Below are 17,336 nucleotides of genomic sequence, written 5' to 3'. Positions count from 1 at the left end.
CGTAGAGTGCTGTGGCGTCACAGGTCACAGCAACCCCCAACTCCTGGGTTTAGGCGATTCTCTTACCTCAGCCTCCTGAGTAGCTGGGACTATAGGTGCCGGCCAGAATGCCTGGCTATTTTTTTTTGCAGTTTGGCCAGGGCCAGGTTTGAACCTGCCACCCTCGGTATATGGGGCCAGCGCCCTCCCTTGATGGGAGGCCCATCGAATTTATTTTGGACTACAGTAGATTCCTGAAATTGCTCAGGCTTTGTTTTTCGGCAGAAAATGTAAGTGATACCTCAGTAATACTGCCAGATTTTGTTTGTCTGTAAAGAGTTTTGAGGAGCAGTTGTGAAAACTGTTCCAATGACAAAAATGTGTTCAAGTCGGTCATATTTGGAAATTTAATTTATCACCAAGTGGATTCTGTTTTTATTTTCATTACATAGATTTAGCCATGCATCAAAGTACATGAACCCCAAACATATGAAGGTCAAATCTTTGTGATAGATCTATGGGTAGACACAACAACATGGATGAGTCTCAAAAGGGTGATCTGGAGTTAAAGAGGCCAGACAGAAGAAAATACTATACTGTATGCTTCCATTTATAGAATATTCTTGAAAATGCAAACTAATCTATGGAGACTGAAAACAGATTAGTGGTTGTCTGGGATTTGGGGAGAGGTCAGAGAAGGAAGAAGGAACTGAAAGATGCAAGGACATTTTTGAGATTATGAAAACATTTACCTGGACTGTATTGTGTAATTGTATCAAAAGGTGTATGCATATATCAAAATTCATTACATCATGCACCTTAAATACATGCATTTTATTTTGTGTTGATCATATCTCAATAAAATTTAAAAAATCATTAGCAAGAAAAAGTGTTGGTTTTCACCCATTAAAACAAATGAAAACTCCTTGTTATAATCATGTACTGTCACCATCCGAGGTCGTTCGTTCATTCATTCAGTGTTTTTTGAGCATCCATGGTGTATGCTGAGTGCCAGGCATTCTGCTGGCAACACAGTGTCAAACAAGATAGACAAGGCCCCTGCTCTAGAGACCTTACATTTGGTGGAGGAGACAGATCAACAAGTAATAATAGTAAAGTGTGCCAGGTGGTGGCTCATGCCTATAATCCCAGCATTGTGGGAGGCTGAAGCAGGAGGAGCCCTGGAGTTCAAAACCAGCCTGGGCAACACAGTGAGACCTCATTTTTATTAAAAAAAAAAAAAAAAAAGTTAGCCAAGTGTGGTGATGCTTGTCTGTAGTCCCAGCTACTTGTGCCCAGGACTTTGAGGTTGCAAGGTTGCAGTGAGCTATGATCATACTTCTCCAGCCTGGGTGACAGAGTGAGACCTTGTTATAAATAAATAAAAATAAATAAATAAATAAAATAAATAAAATAAATAGTAAAGTGTGAGAAGTATTATGACAGGGCAAGAAAAAGCAGCTTTAAAAATCCTTAGTTAAGTTATTTAAGCTGATTATTTGGTACCAGATGACTGAAGCTGTGTTGAAAAGTCTTCTTAAAGGCCAGGTATGGTGGCTCACGCCTGTAATCCTAGCATTCTGGGAGGCTAAGGTGGGTGGATTGCCTGAGCTCAGGAGTTCGAGACCAGCCTTAGCAAGAGTGAGACCCTGTCTCTAAAATTAGCTGGGTGTTGTGGTAGGTGTCTGTAGTCCCAGCTACTCAGGAGGCTGAGGCAAGAGGATCACTTGAGCCCAAAAGATGGAGGTTGCTGTGAGCTATGATGCCACAGCACTCTGCCCAGGGCAACAAAGTGAGACTCTCTCTCAAAAAAAAAAAAAAGTGGGGGGTGTTTCAAGGCTTAGCAGGAAAGAGCAGTGTTTGATCTGATATTTCCCGTGCTTGAGGAGAGAAGTTGGCCTTATCATAAACTTCCCAGTATGACTATTTCAAATGATTCTGAAAATGTTTGAGAATAATGAAGATCTCTTGTTGTAGACTAGATTTTTTTTTTTTTTCTAGAGCAGTATTTTAAATGCAAAGTGTTTCTTGTTGGGGCAACATGAAACTTCCAGACTGTAGTGTAGACAAAGGACAAGTGCTCTTTTGTTCTCAAATGTTCTGCTTTCAAGTATGTTTTACCTGCTTATGTGACTGTGTCTGAGCCTTTGCTAAGGGTACTGCGGCTGGATTGTGTAGTGGGACCACATCCAGAAAAAGAATTGCTAAAGAATGCAAGTAAACAGGATGTCAGATGTTATCCTTAGCCTATTTCCCTAAACATAGCTTTTTGGCTGCAAAGTAAAATGCCATGCTTCTTCTAGCTTCTGCTTATACACAGTGATGGCTGACAGCAGGCACAATCTTCATTTGCTTGGCACGTTGTCACCACGCAACTCAACGTGTTTTGCAAGGGATGATCGTGACACATTATCCCTGTGAGACACTATGAGGACATTCGGCGGCCATTTCTTGGAAGAATTTCCTTAGCCTACCTTCTTTGAGCCCTGTCGTGCCAGCACAGCGCCCCATGAGGCTCTGATCTGTCTGACCTAAGAGCCAGTTGGCATCTTCCTCCTAACAGAAGCCAGATTTTCACTGGGGCTAGACAATTTATTGACAGCGTTTTCCCAGACTGGCCCGTGAGTGTCTCATTTCCAAGGTCCCCTGAAGTGCTGGCTCACGTCTGTTTTCCAAGAGCACTTGCTTCCTTCCCTCTCCTCCCCCCCCGGCATCTTCCTCACTTTCTTCCTTTCTAGCTTCTTGCACTGCTTGAGAGAGTGTGTATGTGTGTGTGTGTGTGTGTGTGTGTTTCTTCTTCTTTTGTTTTACCTTAATGAGTTTATTTTGCAGCTCTTGGAAATGAAAACCAGTGTTATCCAGGATTTTAACATTAATTCTTATCCGTTTCCACATCTGTGAGCGTGACCTTTGTGGTTTGAAAAATCCCATATTTTGAGTGGGTTCCACTGTTGTCTGAGAAAAATTGTTTTAAACCTTTGCTCTGCGAGCACAGAAGAGAACTCAGAAAAAGGAAGACAACAGCAGATGCAATCACGGATGTGGCTTAGTCCTTGCAGCTGCCCCAAAGAGCTGTTCACAGTGTACCGTCTTCAGTAATGAATCCAGAAGAGCGAATCGTGACATGGCTTATATCTTTGGGAGTTTTAGATTCCCCCAAAAAGACCATCTGTGATCCGGAGGAGTTTTTGAAGTCCTCGCTGAAGAATGGGGTAGTGCTGTGCAAACTAATCAACAGACTGGTGCCCGGCTCTGTGGAGAAGGTAAGGTGGAGCTGCGTTCTCTCTGGGATTGCTTACCACCAGAGAGCAGCAAGGATGGAACTCTTGAGACTTTCTATTGCCCAGGTCATGGGAATTTCCTACATTAATATCTTTCTAAGGGTCAGACATTCGTACTGTTCTTATAGTTTGAAAAGTCAGAAAATGGAATGTCATCTTTTAGGAATTGGCCCCCAAATATTAGTATAGGGAAAATCTGTTATACCACTGGCAGTAAGGGACAAGAACCCCCACATCGCAAGCTTGCTCCGTCATGGAGATGCGCATTCTATCTCCACGTTTACCCAGGACACTTTCTTAAAATTGGGGTACATAGAAGTCTGTGGAATAATAAGAGGGATTTATTGTAAATCTTGATGGTGCTTATTGGCAGACTGAAATTAATACAGACTTCTTTTTTAAAAAATATCCGTTGAAGGAAGGTCTATTTACCAACTAAGAGAATTCAAAATGTCACATAAAATTTGTTAAAATAACAGAAACCAGATAGAGGTTTCTAATCCAACCTGCATTCAAAGTGAAACTAACTTTACTCTCTTTAAAAAGAAATCCAGGATTTTATTAATGAATGTTGGAGACCCATGATCATGAGAATAGAAAATTTCTAGATACTTTAAGTTTAAAGCTGTAGATCTACAATTATTTTTCTTAAAGTCATCATGGAATGTGAGTGTGAGTAAAGCTCTTTTGTCTTCTTGAACCACTTTCTATTTTTACTGAGCAAGTAGATTTACTTGTAATTTCTTAAACTTGAGAAAGAGTGATAAAATGGTCATAAAATGCAGAGAAATGTGATCAAATGTAGAGAACGCTCAAGGGGAAATACAACTTTTACAAATTACAATAAGGAAAGGGGAGGAAGGTAATAGGTATTGTTTTGTTTTTTTTTCTTGAAAGCAAGAACCTACCTCAAAAAAACTGTCTAAGTCTCTCTAATTTGCTATCAGCACACTGGGACAGAAGGCATGAAAAAAAAAGTTTCTAAGTAGACATGGCTTGGATCTCAGAGTTTGGTGACAATTTGAAACAAAGAGCGACCGTTTGGATTTTTGCATCACTTCCTTTGGTGGTTATTTCTCTTCCTGATTGACAGTAATGTTGCCCCATGCTTTTAAAAAGCCCACTTTCTCTAGCTATCAGCAAATGATGAGTGCAGTTTGCTTGGCATGGGATGACAATCTCCAAGTGACATTTCACTGTTTCTCCAGTATTGCCTGGAGCCCCAGACTGAAGCTGAATGCACCAACAACATTAATGACTTCCTGAAAGCATGTGCAACCCTTCAAGTGGAGGTAAGCCTACCCAGGGTGTCTTGTTCCTGTCATCAGTTTTTGCTCCGTTAATCAAGATTGGTAGCAAAAGGACTTTATTTTCACTGTCTTGGGCCACCAAGTTAAACAAAGGTAGCTTTTTATGGAAACCAGAGTTGAGACTGGTGGTCTCCAGTGGTAGATTGCTAGCCTGTCTTTTCCAGAAATCAGTTCCAAACAAAACAAACCAAAACAAAATCAAAACTCAAAAAACGATACCTTTTATATACAGCATCCAAGCTCTGAAAACAGATGTCCAGCGACAGAGCTTTTGAGAATGTGCTTCCTTACTGAGGGGAAACAAAAGTGGGCCACTGGCTGTTGCACAGGGTTACTGTAATCCCCCTAAGTTGGGAACAGAGTAAAAGCCACTGTCATTCTTTCTCATTCATGCTTCAGAACAGAGGTTTTGAAAAGCTGAGATAAGCTAGTTATTTTTTTTTTTTGAGACAGAGTCTTATTATTTTTCCCTCGGTAGAGTGCTGTGGCATCACAGCTCACAGCAACCTCAAACTCTCAGGCTTAAGTGATTCTCTTGCCTCTGCCTCCCAAGTAGCTGGGACTACAGGCACCCGCCACAATGCCCAGCTATTTTTTGTTGCAGTTGTTTAGCTGGCCCGGGCCGGGTTCAGACCCACCACTCTCGGTGCATTTTGCTGGCACCATAACCACTGTGCTATGGGTACCGAGCTGACAAGCTAGTTCTGAGGTAGAAATTGTATATTAAATTATGTGGCATTAAAGATATTTATTTATTTATTCATTTATTTGTTTATTTTAGAGACAGGGTCTTCTCTGTCCTCAGGCTGGAGTGCAGTGGCTGGATCATAGCTCACTGAAGCCTTGAACTCCTGGGTTGAAGTGATCCTTCCACTTCAGCCTCCTAAGTAACTTGGACTACAGGAGTGTGACACCACACCCAGCTGATTAAAAAAAATTGTAGAGATGGGTTCTTGCTATGTTGCCTAAGCTAGTCTCAAACTCCTGACCTCAAGTGATCCTCCTGCCTTGGCCTCCCAAGTACTGGGATCATAGGCAGGAGCCACCATACCCAGCTGCATTATTTTATGTTAAATGGACTCGTACCATATAATATAGGCATAAGACGTTACTGAAAGAGAGGTGGTATTTCCACCTGTGTGCCAAGTTCTTTAACTGTCTGCCTCAGTGTTTTTATCTATAAAATGGACATAGTAGTAAAAGCTACCTTATGGGGATGTTTTAAGAATTAAATAAGATACCACATAATAATTTAGACTTAAGAGCTCTAACCTCATAAGATCTATGAAATCAAAAAGGCCAGATACAGAAGAATTGCTCTATATTAGTAAATAAGCATTAAGAGCATTATATGCAGACAAGCAATTGAGATTTGAGCATGGACTCTGGTGCTAAACTTCTTAAAAGTTCAAATCTTGGTTCTTTCTCACTAGTAGCTTTATAACTTTGGGCATGGTTACTTAACTATACCTCCAGGCTTCAGTTTATAAAGTGGGAATAGTAGTGGCACTTATCTCATAGGACTGATGTGAGGTATCAGTGAATTCATACATGTAAAGCCCTCAGAAGAGTACCTGCCATGTAGTCAGTAGTCTCCATGGAGTAGCTATTATTATTGTTGTTGTTATCATTAGCTTTACCCCAGATAAACTTCAGTTCTTTCACAATTTTTTCCTCAGGTTCGCCCTAGCAGCAGGTTACACCTATCTCAGAATATCCTATTCCAGTTTTTCCCTATTGCCCAATTTGAGCATGCCCTACCTCTGTTTCTCTGTCTCTCCTTCTGGCTTTGAAGGTAGGTATTGCATGAGACCACTTTATTCTATCCTTTATAGAATAATGTCTACTATGGAACAGATCCTGGTATTTTTTTTTTATTTTTCACATAAAAACTTGGTGAAGTTCCCAATGATTTCTGCACTCTCAGGCTGCCGGAAGGTATACTGAGCTTCTTTGCATTTCTAAGAACACTAGGTAATACAGAAACACCTTGATTTGTCTAAATAATGCTTTCTCCTTTAAGCACCAATGCTTCAAATATTTCTTTCCCCACTGGATAGAAGCCCTCTTGAAATTATATCGTAACTTTCTGTCTTCTTGAATAAAAGGCATTGGATTTTTTATCTCTTTTTGATAATTCAGGCTGACCCAGATATTGTCTGAACATTGTAATGAGGCATCGTGGTTAAGGACATACCTTCTCTAGTTTGATAAGCCTAGGTTAGAGTGCTGGCTTAGTCAGTTACTGACTGCAAGACGCTGGGAAAAGTTACTTGATTTATCTATGCTCCTATTTTCTCATTTGTATAATGGAGACATTAATTACATCCACTGCATGGGGACTGTCTTAAGGATCAGATGAGATAACATGTCTAAGGCACTTAATATGTCTCTGCACATGAGACATGCACAATAGCTTTTTGCTGTTATGTTATTACTAAATAGTGCTCTTTGCATTGTTGTGTGGAAAATTCTGCCTGCAAGGGATATTGAAGCACTCCTAGAACCCTGAGAAAGGAATAATAAAATCTATACCTAAGGAATGAGAGACTGAAAGCTGAGCTGGGAGCACCAAGCAGCCAAGAAGGCTGCCCATCCAGTCTCAAGCTTCCAGGTAGCTAGGAGACGGATCTAATCACAAGTATTTGCAAATGTCACTGCATAGAGTAATCTCTCAGGCCCAAAGTGTCTAGCACAGTGCCTGGCATAGAACATGCCTAATAGATTTTTGCTGACTCTATAAAGCTGTAAATTTATGGGAAGAAAAAAGAGTGGGGCTTGACTGTTGCCCAGAATGAACTGTTATTTATCTAAAGAAGGAATGCCAGCTTAAATGGTCTGCTTGGAAATGCAGAAAAATGGAGCCAGAGATGCAGCACAGAGCACTGATAAGTTGAATACTGGGCTCTGGGGCATGCTGACCACATTACATATAGAGCTGCCATCTTCTGGCCCTCTGGGTGGCCACTGGATCTCCCCAAGTGACCTCAATCTTTGTATTTCTGTATGGTTCTCTAGAGGAGTGCTTCTCAACCTTTCTAATGCTGCGACCCTTTAATACAGTTCCTCATGTTGTGGTGACCCCCAACCATAAAATTATTTTCATTGCTACTTCGTAACTGTGATTTTGCTACTGTTATGAATCGTAATGTAAATATCTGATATGCAGGGTGTATTTAGGCGACCCTTGTGAAAGGGTTGTTCGACCCCCAAAGAGGTCACGACCCATAGGTTGAGAACCGCTGATTTAGATTTTATTTATCCTTTGTCCTTTGTAACAATGAAAATACATCCCACATATCAGATATTTACATTACGATTCATAATAGTAGCAAAATTACAGTTATGAAGTAGTAATGAAAATAATTTTATGGTTGGGGGACACCACAACGTGAGGAACTATATTAAAGGGTTATGGCATTAGGAAGGTTGAGAACCACTGCTCTAGAGGATCACATAGCTAATAATTGACCAGGGAAGTGTGCCAAGACACCTGGGAAACAAAGTGCTCTCTGAGGCAGCTCCCTAACTTTTTTTTTTTTGAGACAGAATCTCACTCTGTTGCTGAGGCTAGAGTGCTGTGGCATCAGCCTAGCTCACAGCAGCCTCAAACTCCTCAGCTCCAGCTATCCTCCTACCACGGCCTTCTGAGTAGCTGGGATTACAGATGCCTGGCATGATGCCCAGCTAATTTTCCTATTTTTAGTAAAAACAGGGTCTTGCTCAGGCTGGTCTCAAATTCTTGACCTCAAGCAATCCTCCCGCCTTTGCCTCCCAGAGTTCTAGGATTACAGGCATGAGCCACACTTGCCTGGCCCATATCTCCCCAACTTTAATAGTGTCCTTTAAAACACAGCAGTGTTTTAAATTATTTTTTTTCACGATTTAGACCACAGGAGTCCAAATTGCGTAAAGTTTAATTTTTTTTTATTAAGTCATATACACATAGATCATGAATACATTTGTGCGTATGTGGGGTACTTTGCACCAGATTATTCATTGCAGCTCAATTTGTAATAGCCAAGTCATGGAAGCAGCCCAGGGGCTCATCAACCCATGAATCGATTAATAAATTCTGGCATATGTATACCATGGAATACTATGCAGCCTTAAAAAAGATGGAGACTTTACCTTTTTTAAATTTTTGATAGAGTCATATTCATCTATTTTTTTTCTTTTGTTGCTTATGCTTTCGGTATCATAGCTAAGAAACCCTTGCCTAATCAAATGTCATGAAGATTTACTCCTGTTTTCTTCTAAGAGTGTTATGGTTTTACCACTTAAGGTATTTGATCCATTTTGAGTCAATTTTTGTATATGGTGGCAGGTAGGGTTCAATTTATTCTTTTGCGTGTATACATTCACTTGTCTCAGCACCATTTGTTGAAAAGACTATTCTTTCCCCCATTGACTTGATTAATGTAGCTCTGTAATGAGTTTTAAAATTAGAAAGTATGTGTCCTCTAATTTTGTTCTTTATTTTTCATATCATTTTGGCCATACTGGATCCCTTGCATGTCCATACATGTCTTTTTCAATTCATTTTATTGCTTTATTTTATTTATTTATTTATTTATTTTTTGGCTGGGGCTGGGTTTTTGAACCCGCCACCTCTGGCATATGGGGCTGGTGCCCTACTCCTCTGAGCCACAAGCGCCGCCCTTGATTTCTTTTATTTACATTTTTTTATTTCAAAATATTAAGGGGGTACAAATGTTTTTGGTTACATAGATCACTTTTATAATGCTTGAGTCACAGGTATAGGTGTGTCCATCACCCAAGTAGAGTTCACTGTACCTAGTAGGTAGTTTTTGCCCCTCCCCTCCCCCCCGTACATTATTTCTACTGAGTTTTACTTTCCTCTGTGCCCAAATTTTAGGATCAACTTATCCATTTCTGCAAAAAAAGGCCTGCTGAGATTTTGATAGGGATTGTGTTCAATCTGTAGATTACGTTGGGGAGTGTTACCATCTTAATAATATTAAGTCTTTGAATCCATGAACATGGGATGTCTTTCCGTTTATTTAGGTTTTCTTTAATATCATTTAACAATACTTTGTAGTTTTCTTTGTACTTGATGCTATTGTAAATGATACTTTTTTGTTCAATATTTGAATTTTTATTGCAAACAAGTGTATGGAAGCATAATTGATTTTTTTATGTTTATCCTCTACTGTTCAACTTTACTAAACTTATTCATTAGTTCTAATTGGTTTTCTGGTGGATTCCCTTAAGGTTTTCCTGTATGAAATTATGTTATCTGTGAATAGAGATAGGTTTACTTCTTCCTTTCCAATCTGGATGCCTTTTATTTCATTTTCTTCCTTAATTTGTCTGGTTAGAGCCTTCAGTACAATATTAAATAGGAGTGATGAGAGTACACTTCCTTGTGTTATTTTTGATGTGAAGGGAAAAGGCTTTAAGTGTTACTGTTTTATTTTAAGAGGCAGAATGTCGCTCTGTTGCCCAGACTGGAGGGCAGTGGCACAATCATAGCTTATTGCAGCCTCCAACTCTTAAGTAATCCTCCTGCCTCAGTCTCCCAAAACACTAGGATTATAGGCATGAGTTGCTGCACCTGACTCAGTCTTTCACCACTGAGTATGATGTTAGTTGTAGATTTTTTGTAAATCTTCTTTACCAGGTTGAAAGGTTCCCTTATATTCCTAGTTTGTTAAATTTTTTTTTATCATGAAAAGGTGGTAGATTTTGTCCAATAAGCATTTTTTCTGCATCCATTAAGATGATGGTTGGTTTTTATCCTTTATTATGCTGACATATGATATTATATTGATTGATTTTCATATATTAAATCAATCTTGAATTTCTGGCATACACACCAGTGAGTCCTGTTGTATATACACATGGATATTTGAGTACATCTGTGATTATTCCTGAAACATCTTTCTTCATAGAAATGCAATTACTGTGTCAAATTTTGATAGATAATGTCAAATTCCTCTACAAAAATGCTATAACAAGTTACACTCACTCCAATAATGCAGAACGTGTCTTCTTCATATCTCTGGCAACACTGGATATTATTTATCATTAATGTTTGCTAAACTGATGAATGAGTATGATATTTCATTTGTGATTTGTATTTCATGATTCCTAATGAATCTGGAAACTCTTTCATCCTTTTGTAATTCATTTGTGTTTCTTTTTGTGAACCAAATATATCTTTCTGATTTTCTTACAGAGTGGAGAAGGCACGGAAAATACTCAGGCCTCAAGTGAAAACTTCTATAACATGTAGAAAACTCATGCATAGGTAGAGTGTTACTAATGTGACCAGAAAGTCCTTTGACAATGCAAGTTCTAGCAATGATGGTTTTATTTTTGTGTTGCCTGTGAAGTTGGTGAGACTCAAGGGCACAAGCAGTTGATTAGAAACAAGCAGTTTCTAATCAGTCAAGAATAGCCTCGGTGGTAGCTCCCTGACTGCGGTGTCCTGGCTGTAGCCATATGACACGCTGATCTGTGAAAGCTCCAGCCCTGAGGTTTTCCTTCAGTCAAACTTTCCCCTGGATTGTCCCCACCAGGTACTCAGGCTTCATCTTCTGCCACCATTACTACCAACTCCTTGCCAGGGACATCCTATCATTTTCTGATCAGTTCCTGGGCCAAGTTTATTTTTCAAAATGTTCTACCAAGGCCAAGTTTCCTTTGTAAAAAGATGTGTTATTCTTGAAGGATTTCATTGAATGTATGAGGTTCGGTTAGTACTTCTTTCACTTTCTTTCTCCCTCCTTCCCTCTCTTTCTTCCTCTATCTCCTTCTCTCTCTCTTTCTCTTTCTTTCTTTCCAGTACCAGCTGGTAGCAGTATGTTTTTTTTTTCTGTGCCCCCACCCCCTCATTCCCTCCTGTCTCCCTGAGTCACTCCATATGCCTTGTCACCAGAACAGCATGGGTGCCCTCCCCACCGTGAGGCCTGTGGGATGGACGATTTGCCATTTCCCAGGGGCTGCTCTGCAGGGAAGCAGTTCTGGAAGTAAGACAGTTCTAGTAATGATTAGGAGTCAAGGCTGAATCTTTAGGAGAGCAGAGCCTCCCTAGAGGACTTAGGAACAAGACCAGGCAACTAAGCAGCAGCTGTAATGGGTATCAGCAGACCTCTTCCTTAGAGCCCTGGCTCTGCCACCCCAGGGTTGTTGTAACGGTTGTAATGTCTTTGTTTAACTGGTCCATTTCCATTGGTTTTCGATGGGCAAAGCTTTGCATAGTTAGCTGCTCAGTTTCAGCTAGTGGGAAGACCAAAGAGGATCTGGGCAAGTTCTTTTTTTCTGTTGAGCAAATATAACATGCCTCATGGAATTTCCTAGAGTCACATTAAATGTCACCTATGACTCTGGCCATCCTAATCTTTTACTGACTGAATTGTATTTCTGCATAAATAAGACTTTGAGTAAGGTTATAAACATTTCCCATCTATCACGAACCTTTTCATTCCCTCTCAAAGAGACTATTTGATTTGGGGCCTGTTATAAGAGAGGCTAGAAAGGGCATCCAGGATTGTCCGGGGAAGGGAGGTGTGTGCAGGGCCGCAGAAAAGGCTTCTTTGCCTAAGTGTCTCAGTGGCTCACAATAGAGCGTGGGGGTTCTGAGTTGCATCTGGGGGTGAGAGAGGAGACGGGCCACCAGGAAGGGCTAGCTCGTGATTCTGGGATTCCCGCCCCAGGCTTTGGCAGTGACCCACGCAGGCCAGGAGTGGGCAGCCCTGGGCTGGGGGCTGAAGCAGGCGGCAGCAACATGCGCAGTGTGGCCGCTGCTGCTACACCGCGGCTTTTGCAGCTGCCGCGGCTACCCCGGCTGCTGTCGCTGCTGCTGCTGCTGCTGCTGCTGCTGCTGCTGCTACTGCTCTGCCCTGCGCCGCTGTCACTTCCAGTTCCTACTTCTACGATCCAGGTCCGGGTCACTGCTTCCCCGCCGCTGGCCCAGTCCCTCCAGGCCGCTCTCCCTTCGGGACTCTGACTCCGGGCTGGAGGGGGCTAGCAGGGGTAGCTGAGTGGGGTCCAGAGGAGCCTCACCAGCTGGCTCGCCAGGCAGCTGCTCCCCTCCCGCTGCCGCCCCGCGCGCCCTCACCCGGCTCGCAGCCAGCGCACCCAGTGGGGTGCGTCTCCTGTACCCCCTATTCGGCCCCGCGATCCTCGGTCTGCCGAGCAGCACAGCTGTGGCAGCAAGAACTTGAGGGCAAGAATCTGACTTCCCTTTAGATTAAAAAACAATCCCTTGGCTGGAGAGGTTGCGGGAACCGTACAGAGTTTGGAGACGGGCGCCCCCTCCTCGCCCGCGTCCAGGCGCAAAGTTGCAGCCGCCCCTCCCAGCTGGGGCGAGCCGAGCCCAGCTCTCCAGTTTCCCCCTGGTGGCGGCGGCGCTCAGGGCAGGGTCCCAGCTCCCGCTGGATTGAACGATTCCCGCAGCCTTGGCACAGGTTTGCCCGCCGCTCGCTGGCCCCGTGACTCGGGAGGGCGAGCCGCTTCCAGGAGGCGGCAGCGGCGCGGCTGGAGTGAGCAAGCAGCCGGAGGACAGGCGGGCAGCGGCAGAGCCAGGTGACTTGCCTTGGGGCAAGGGGTCAGGGGAAGGAAAGCGCACGAGGGCCTGGGGGTGGGTTCCGAAGGACCTCCGTGGGAGAGGAGCCGCCCTTCCTCCCCATTGCCGTGGCTCACAGCCCCGGTAGCGGGGTCGGTTCTCTGCCAGGGCCTCGCTGTATTCTGAGATCCAGGGTGCTGGGATGTTGGGGTGCGGGGGCTGAGGGTGCAGAGTGAGGACGCGCCAAACTTAGGGGCTAGTTGTCCAGTTCTGGCCACAAGGTTTGCATCAGACCTGATTTTTTCTTTCCCTTGAACCAGAGCAGGAGTCAATGGTACTATTTTTGACACTAATTTGATGCCCTCCCAACCCTGGGGTATCCATATATTTGGGGATGTTTGCCGCTTTGAGTATAGAGGTCTGTCGCAGGAATGGTTTGTACATGGGCAAGACCTGTCTGTACTCTGTACAAGGTGTTTTCAAGCGCTCCTAGTTAATTTCAAGTTTTCATTTTCCAGCCATTTAGGAACCCAACAGGTATTTGAACCATTTCATTTCTTAGATCTAGACTGGAGATACCTCAAGTTTGTCTCTGTCCCTTCAAAGGTCTTGCGTTTTCATTTTTGGTTTGTTACTGTTTTAGGATTATAGGAGTGACTGACACGATTTTGCCCCCTTTACTTAATGTGCACTGGGAGTAAAAATACAGTAAACAGATATATTTTTCTAGGCAACTATGTATATTTATGACAATAAAAGCTTCACATAAACCAACAAGCCTTACAGAATAAGATGCATTTCTACTGATATTCTGTAAAGTATTAACAATTTTTAAGGCAAGATTCTAAGGCCCAAACTGTTTTTAAAACTTATTTTTGCTTGGAAAACCCATAGTTTGTCCTTGAACTTCCTATCTTAATTTTGACATTGACCATGTAAGAGGATCTCTGATGACATCATTTGCTCCAGCCACAGTTCTGGTGTTCCGTAACTGAGAGCACCTCTCTCCAAAATGTAAGTCCTGGGCCTGCCCTTGTACTTCAGCTGAGGCATTTCCAAGGATTTCTCTTCAGCAAAGTATTATGCTACATGCCAGGCAGTACTGCAGTCCCTTCTTACATAAGCCAGCTTCAGGCCGGTGGAGGCTCTGAGAGTGCTTGGAGCAGTTCAAACAAGGGAGTGTTCTGTCTCTGTCAGGGGAGATGATTGGGGTTTTGAACAAAGTGAATTTCCAGCTAGTAATCTCATCTTGCATTTCTTTGGTTTTTCAATTTTTTGAATGCTTCCTACTTCATCTTATCTGAAACTTATCGTGGCCTTGTAAAGGTAGGAGAGATGGCATTACTTTCTTTCTTTTTTTAGAGACAGAGTCTTACTTTGTTGCCCTCGGTAGAGTGCTGTGGCATCAAGCAACCTCCAGCTCTTGGGCTTAGGCGATTCTCTTGCCTCAGCCTCCCAGATAGCTGGGACTACAGGCGCCCGCCACAATGCCTGGCTATTTTTTTGTTGCAGTTTGGCTGGGGCTGGGATCGAACCCGCCACCCTCGGTATATGGGGCTGGTGCCCTACTCACTGAACCACAGGTACTGCCCAAGATGGCATTACTTTAATTTGACAAAGAAACAAAAGTTTAGTTAACCAAAGTCCTACAGCTTACCAGTGGTAGATTTTTGTTTGTTTTTACTACAATGTGACATTTTATATAAAAATGTTTCATTTGGTATATTTTCGGGCTGCTAATTTTTTCTATTCTTTTTGCTAACACACATCTTGGCATGGGTGCTTTGGTCACCCAGGGCTGGCGCTGTTCTTAGAGGTAAGGATAGGAGCAACTTTTCCAAAGGAGGGTCTGTGGTTTGTATTTACCTACAGCTTGCTGCGTCCTCTCCATCACATTCAGGGATAGCTGGTGCTGAATAGACTGAGCGGTCAGAGCCCAGAAATTTCTGATACTCATTTGACATCATTCGTTCAAGTGTAATATTACTTAGGTCTTTACAAAGAAACTCATTCAGGAGGAGAAATTGGAGAGTGTGAGTTTTGTTCCTTTACAGAAATCTGTTTATCACTGTGCTTAGGAACCTGGATGCAAGGTAGTAAAGGAGTTGAGCATCTGCCATTTCTCAAGCACCCACTATGGTCTAGGGACTGGGTTAAGTGCTTTAAGTATATTATCATTTTCAATCCTCTCAATAATCCCGACAGGTAGGTGGCATTGTACGCCTTATATTGTGGTGGAAACTGAGGTTTGGAGATGATCCAGGCAGATACTTCACACTACTAGAAGGTAATCCATGATGAACTTTATTCCAGAACTCATTCCTTTTGCTCTGTGCCAGATTGTTGCCCCCAAGAGCTATTGGTAAATACAGGAACACTTAACCCTTTGCTTTTCAGACATGGCTGTCCATTAGAGTCACCTAGTGTGCTTTTAGAAAATACAAATATTGGGGTGGCATCTGTGGCTCAAAGGAGTAGGGTGCTAGCCCCATATGCCGGAGGTGGCAGGTTCAAACCCAGCTCGGGCCAAAAAGTGCAAAAAAAAAAAAAAAAGAAAGAAAAAAGAAAATACAAATATTGGAGTTCCATAACCCAGAGATTTGGGGTTAATTTGTCTGCAATTTGTAGACGTTGGTATTTCTTTATTTTTAAATATTTGAGCCAACTTTATATTGGAGTATAATATCCATTCAGGCAATTGCACAAATCCTAAGTATATAGTTTGGTGAATCTGCATAAACTGAACACATCCATATAATTAGCATCCTGAATAAGAAACAGAACAGTATTGGCACCCAGAACCCACCATGGTGCCTATTCCTAGTCACTATACTTCATTAAGGGTCCTGCTACTCTGGCTTCTAAGATAATAGATCAATTTATTTTTCATTTTAGTATTTTCTGTGAGTGGGATCACACAGTATGTACTTCTCTGTGTGTGTATAAGTTTTCTTTCACTCAGCTTAGTATTAGTCATCCATGTTGTTGCAGGTGCTAGTAGTTTGTTCTTTTTCATTGCTGTGTAGTATTTCATTGTATGGATGTACCACATTTTGTTTTTCTCTTCACTTGTTGATGGGCATCTATGTTGTTTCCAGTTTTTGGTTGCTGTGAGCATTGCTGCTATGAGTAGACACTCCCTCTGAGTGTCTTCTGGAGGATATATATGCATATTTCTGTTGGGTTTATATATAGCAGTGGGAACTATTAGGTCATAAGGTGCATATACATTCACCTTTAGTGGGTACTACCCAACAGTCTTCCAAAGTGGCTAAGCCTTGTGATTATTTTTTTTTTGAAAGCTCTGTAAATTATTCTAATGTGTATGTAGAGTTGGGAACTGTTATCCTGGTATATCCAGAGGTCAGCAGTCTAGCAACCTCAAGTGTCTACTACTAAGCTGAGGACTATAAGGAAGGAGATACCAGGTTCCTTCTTAGCCTCAGATTGTAGATGGTCTTTGCTAAACTGTGCAGTTTATGCCCATTTTCCCATAATCCTTTGTGATGAACTACCTTTACACTGCTCCTCCACTCTTGCTATGGTTTATCTGTGATGAATCTGCTAGTTTTGGAACTTCTCAAAGGCAGAAACGATAGCCTGATTATCTTTGTAACCCTAGCACCCAGTATAGAACAGGGCACATAGCTGGTACTCATAAGTGTTTGTTAGATGAACAACTACAAAATGACTGAGTGGTCAGAGAAGATCTGAGCTGCAAAAGAGATGTCCCATCTTTGCACTCAGACTTATGCACTTTATTCAGAGGACACTGCCTCAGGCCCTCACTCAAACCCTGCTTTTTACTTAAGCCTCTTAGCACTATGGGGAATCTGGTTGTTTACCCCAAAACTGATTAAAAAGAGCAGATTAAATGAGATGAGGTATGATATGCTGAAGCACTTTGTAAACTGAAAAATAGCATCTAAACAGAAAGTTACGGTAAAGGGAAAAGAGGGGCTACCGTAGATTAGACACACAGGCAATGACAGAAACTCTACACGTCCACGTATAACATGGAGGAAGTGAAGTCACCCTGTGCCAGCAAAGGACATGAAAAGGCCAGAAAAACTTTAAAAAGTCCAGCCCCAAACACATATCTGTCTGAGGAATTCGAGTGTGGGGTCAGGCAGCCCAACATACACTGTGTGGTTCTAGTGACTGGACTTTGTTCCTTTTCTTGCCTTGGTCTGGGTTTGACTACTGGTCAGGGAAACCTTTTTTTTTTTTTTT

General features: G+C 42.2%; 1 protein-coding gene across 3 annotated transcripts in view; it reads left to right on the top strand.

The window, feature by feature from the left end:
- The first annotated feature begins 3,038 nt into the window (after nt 1-3,038).
- The window catches only part of ARHGEF6 (Rac/Cdc42 guanine nucleotide exchange factor 6), a 117,390-nt gene continuing 103,092 nt past the window's right edge, over nt 3,039-17,336 (top strand). For 2 of the 3 annotated variants that reach the window (XM_023508515.1, XM_003802657.3), the window contains exons 1-2: nt 3,039-3,242; nt 4,469-4,552. In XM_023508515.1, the coding sequence (XP_023364283.1) occupies nt 3,078-3,242; nt 4,469-4,552 (249 nt within the window). In that variant the 5' untranslated portion in view covers nt 3,039-3,077. Of the gene's footprint in view, nt 3,243-4,468; nt 4,553-12,988; nt 13,124-17,336 lie in introns of those variants that run through there. The other variant, XM_012813258.2, reaches the window with a different exon arrangement.

This window comes from Otolemur garnettii, unplaced genomic scaffold (assembly GCF_000181295.1).
Source record: "Otolemur garnettii isolate 467f Iridium unplaced genomic scaffold, OtoGar3 scaffold00252, whole genome shotgun sequence".
NCBI lineage: Eukaryota > Metazoa > Chordata > Mammalia > Primates > Galagidae > Otolemur > Otolemur garnettii.
Note: the sequence above shows the minus strand (reverse complement) of the source record. Positions and strands in the feature narration are given on the sequence as shown.